This window comes from Limulus polyphemus, unplaced genomic scaffold (genome assembly GCF_000517525.1).
Source record: "Limulus polyphemus unplaced genomic scaffold, Limulus_polyphemus-2.1.2 Scaffold1216, whole genome shotgun sequence".
Classification (NCBI taxonomy): domain Eukaryota; kingdom Metazoa; phylum Arthropoda; class Merostomata; order Xiphosura; family Limulidae; genus Limulus; species Limulus polyphemus.
This window is the reverse complement of record NW_013666826.1, coordinates 149,386-154,315: the sequence shown is the minus strand read 5'-3', so window position 1 is coordinate 154,315 and position 4,930 is coordinate 149,386. Positions and strand designations below refer to the sequence as shown.

The 4,930-nt window shown below is 32.0% G+C and overlaps 1 protein-coding gene across 1 annotated transcript in view; it reads left to right on the top strand.

The window, feature by feature from the left end:
• The window catches only part of LOC106462644 (pre-mRNA-processing factor 6-like), a 29,150-nt gene that overhangs the window by 11,827 nt on the left and 12,393 nt on the right, over positions 1 to 4,930 (top strand). Inside the window, exons 10-13 of the mRNA XM_022389956.1 lie at positions 220 to 284; positions 2,069 to 2,196; positions 3,097 to 3,222; positions 4,439 to 4,606. Coding sequence (XP_022245664.1) covers positions 220 to 284; positions 2,069 to 2,196; positions 3,097 to 3,222; positions 4,439 to 4,606 — 487 coding nt within the window. The remainder of the gene's footprint in view (positions 1 to 219; positions 285 to 2,068; positions 2,197 to 3,096; positions 3,223 to 4,438; positions 4,607 to 4,930) is intronic.

Genomic DNA, 4,930 nt, shown 5'->3' with positions numbered 1-4,930 from the left:
ATTGCTAATGTAATCCTAGGACAGCAGAGGTTAAGGAAGAAATGTATACTGAATTTAATTGTTTTGAAAATTTGTGAAGATTTTGCTGTTTACTTAGCGTAAGTGTTATCAAGAAAATTCCTCTTTAATTTTTTTTGTTTCACGATTTTTTTTATTTTACTACATAGTGATTAAAAATTTAATTTACTTTTTTATTATGTGTGTTTTTCAACTTTTTAGTGACATCAAGAAAGCTAGGCTTCTGCTGAATTCTGTGAGAGAGACCAATCCTAACCACCCTCCTGGTGAGTTATTAATAAATAGTAAAAGTAAAGAAGTGTGTATAATAATATGTTAACAATGCTGTATCCAGTGCCAATGAGGCCTTTCGACCAATACCAAGGCTCTTCAAAGTAGCTGCGACAGAATGGATATAGTAATGGCTGAGATGTTATTTACATTAGGATGTTGCTTGATAACAACTGTTACATAGCTGCGACAGAATGGATATAGTAATGGTTGAGATGTTATTTACATTAGGATGTTGCTTGAGAACAACCGTTACATAGCTGCGACAGAATGGATATAGTAATGGTTGTGATGTTATTTACATAAGGATGTTGCTTGACAACAACCGTTACATAGCTGCGACAGAATGGATGTAGTAATGGTTGAGATGTTATTTACATTAGGATGTCGCTTGACAACAACCGTTACAGTGGGAACTTGATTAAGTTGGTTAAGTGTAATTTTTGATCAATTTTTAGTTATGTCACAACATGTCAGAATTAGGGTAAGGATTATTTTACACCATATTATTTATTTATTTTATCACTATATATGTATATCACTAATTATTATTTCCTTCAATAAAATTGTTCATTTCTCTGATCTTCTTGTTAATGTATTTTGTGGATGGAAAAACAGTGTTTAAGTGTATAGGATTTTATTTAGCTCAAACAATAATTATAATTAGGAAAAGAAGAAGAAAATAATTTCTCAACACTAGTTGAAGAAGAAAGGGTGGAGGAAACATTGTAATTACAGGTTACAAAACAACCTGCATGAACCTTAGAATTATATAATTTATTTTACTTGGCCTTAGCTGAGTGGCTTGGATTTTGGAAGTAACTTGCAAATTTTTGTCATTAAACAAAACCAATACTTTAAGCCTAGCAACATCACACCAATACTTTAAGCCTAGCAACATTACACCAATACTTTAAGCATAACAACATTACATCAATACTTTAAGCATAGCAACATTACACCAATACTTTAAGCCTAGCGACATTACACCTAAACTTTAAGACTAGCAACATTACACCAATATTTTAAGCATAGCAACATTACACCAATACTTTAAGCCTAGCAACATCACACCAATACTTTAAGCCTAGCAACATCACACCAATACTTTAAGCCTAGCGACATTACACCTAACTTTAAGCCTAGCTACATTACACCTAAACTTTAAGCCTAGCGACATTACACCAATACTTTAAGCCTAGCGACATTACACCAATACTTTAAGCCTGGCGACATTACACCAATACTTTAAGCCTAGCGACATTACACCAATACTTTAAGCCTAGCGACATTACTGATCCAAGATTTGATATAATGTGATTCAGTGTGAAATAGACATTACACAAATACTTTAAGCCTAGTGACATTACTGATCCAAGATTTGATATAATGTGATTCAGTGTAAAAGTCTTTATGAGACATTCATCTTAGATTGAATATTTGTTCTTTTGAGTTGTAAATTATTCCATCGAATGGTTTCGAATCCCAAGCTTCTAGTGTTTGTTTTCATGCTGACAATCACTGGTCTCGTTTTGGAAGTGAAAATTCTGCTTTTTTTTTTTAAAATCTATTTCTGCATTCTCCTATATTTATACTTTATGTTCGACAATATTACAGTTCCATCTGGTAGATTTTTGATTGCCACGAAACTTTAATAAAAACTTTGGAGTTTTTACTGTATATCCTTGTTCATGATTTATTATATGCCTTGCATTTTTAAAACTGTTCTTACTCTATCCATTTCTCTGCCATTCACTGATGTTCTAATTCATCTCTTAAGCTTGGATAGCCTCAGCTCGATTGGAGGAAGTGACAGGAAAGATACAGGCTGCAAGAAACCTCATCACTAAGGGCTGCGAGATGTGTCCCAACTCGGAAGACGTTTGGCTTGAAGCAGCACGTCTTCAGGTATTGTAAATGTGTTAACCTTGCTTGAAAACTTTGTTTCTTCATAATACACAAACACACGTATGTTATGTAAGTATAGACATGACCGAGTTTAGATGTGTTATTTTAGAAAATTAACTATGTGTTATGTAAATATAAACTTGACAGAGTTTAGATGTGTTGTCCTGTGATTATCTACCAGAGAAGGCTTTGTAATGTTAACTCCAGACTAGTTTTTCTTATGCAGTAATTACTATATTTTATTATGTAATGTTAACTCCAGGCTAATTTTCCTTATACAGTAATTACTATATTTTATTTTGTAATGTTAACTACAGGCTAGTTTTCTTTGTGCAGCAATTGCTATATTTTATTTTTTAATGTTAACCCCAGGCTAGTTTTCTTTGTGCAGCAATTGCTGTATTTTATTATGTAATGTTAACTTCAGGCTAATTTTCATTATGGAGTAATTACCATATTTTATTTCTGATATTTTTTAATGAAAGAAATGAATTAGTTTAACCTTTACACAGTTTATTAAGTTATAACTTATGTTTTAAAGAGTAACTTTCACACAGTTTATTAAGTTATAACTTATGTTTTAGAGAGTAACTTCCACACAGTTTATTAAGTTATAACTTATGTTTTAGAGAGTAACCTTTACACAGTTTATTAAGTTATAACTTATGTTTTAAAGAGTAACTTTCACACAGTTTATTAAGTTATAACTTATGTTTTAGAGAGCATGAACTTGATTTTTCCAGTTTGGGTTTTCTAACTGTTAACTTTTTTAAAGAATCCTAGTGATGTGTGTACACATTTGAAGATTTAACTCCACCTTAGTTTTCGTATTGTTTTCAGAAGTTTCTCATCGTCATACGAATTACGTTTATTAATTATTATTTTTTATTATTATTATAGCCTAACGATTTGTCTAAAGCTGTTATAGCCCAAGCTGTACGCCACATGCCATCATCTGTAAGAATATGGATCAAAGCAGCAGACTTAGAAACAGAAATTAAAGGAAAACGACGGGTTTATAGAAAAGTGAGTGTGATTTAGTTTTTGACCCATTTATTTATTTATTTAAAAACCGTATCACCCAAGTTTTTTTATGTAACTTTTTGATTGCTTTGTTGGATGCTAGATCATGTTTATGTTCTATAATGTTACTAATAAGACCTTCTGAGAAGATTGTATAATCATATATAAACCACACGATATTTGCTATATCCATTGCTGAATACCAGGGCTTATCAGGCCATCTGGGATATGACAAACGTAGTAGTGGTTCGAGCACTGTTTATCTTAGCAAATTGCTTGACGAGAACTATCATGGTTTAAACAAGATAAGTTGGTGTAATGTAATTTTACTTATGTCGCAACACACATCAGAATTAGGGTAAAGATTTTTTTGACAGTGTATTAATTATTTATTTTAAAACCCTATATTTCATTCAGTTCACTAGATAAAGATTCCAGGGCACTATGTATAGAATATGGTTATTTTGTTTCTCACCCGTGGTTGCGTTGATAATGTTGTTAAGACTGAAGATAGCTTAAAGATACAAAACAAATAACTGTGCTTGAAAGTACAAAGGAACTGACTGTTCCATACCTCAGGTGGAAATTCTGTTATTGTATTGTATAGAAATACGAAATGTTAGTTTTCAAAAATATCTCAGCTTATGTTTTCTGATGATTTTGTATTAAGAGATCCAGGTATTAATTGTAACTAAAGTGTTTTTGTGTAATGAAGCAAAACGTCTTTAAATTTTATTTTATGGTACTTGAAAAAAGAATTCCAGCATCTTAAAAATATTTCTTACTATATTGTGTAAACTAATGCCACTAGGTTTACTTAGATCTTGGTAAAAATTTACTTAGGTAATAATTTCAAGGCCTGGTGGTTAGGGTGCTTAACTCACAATCTGTGGGTCGCAGGTTTGAATTCAAGGCCTGGTGGTTAGGGTGCTTGATTCACAATCTGTGGGTCGCAGGTTTGAATTCCTTCACTGAACGTGTTCACCCTTTCAGCCATAGGTGTGTTATGTGATGGTCAATCCCACTTTTCAATCAGAGTAGACTAAAAGTTGGTGGACTAGCCACCTTTCCTTTATTCTGCCACTTCTAAATTAGGGATGACTAGTGCAGATAGCTTTTGAGTAGCTTTGTATGAAGTTCATCAAAGGAAAAATGCATAGATTAATGTTACTAGCTGTACTTTCATACCTAATGTTAATTTCTGTTCCTTAAAACCTAGGCATTGGAACATATTCCAAACTCTGTGAGGTTATGGAAGGCAGCAGTTGAATTGGAAGAACCTGAAGATGCTCGGATCCTCCTAAGCAGAGCAGTGGAATGCTGTTCAACTAGTGTTGAGCTATGGTTAGCTTTGTCTCGACTTGAAACATATGACAATGCAAGAAAGGCAAGTAAACATTTAATACCTGCTATAGCTATAATATTTTCTCATGTGAACTTTAACTAAGTTTTATATTATATCTTGTATCATCAAATAGAATTATTCTAATGTGATCAAGAGTGAATTACTAGGTTTATGTTACAGATGGCAATAATGTTGTACCTAGGTTATTATATATATGTAATGAAATAAATAGCTTCAATACTAAAGTGTTTTTTAAACATGTTTGTTTTTTTAATGATTTCTACACCAGATTTCTTGTGGGTCTCTTATAGTCACACGCAAATTTATATATATATATATATATATATAACACACTATATCTTAGAC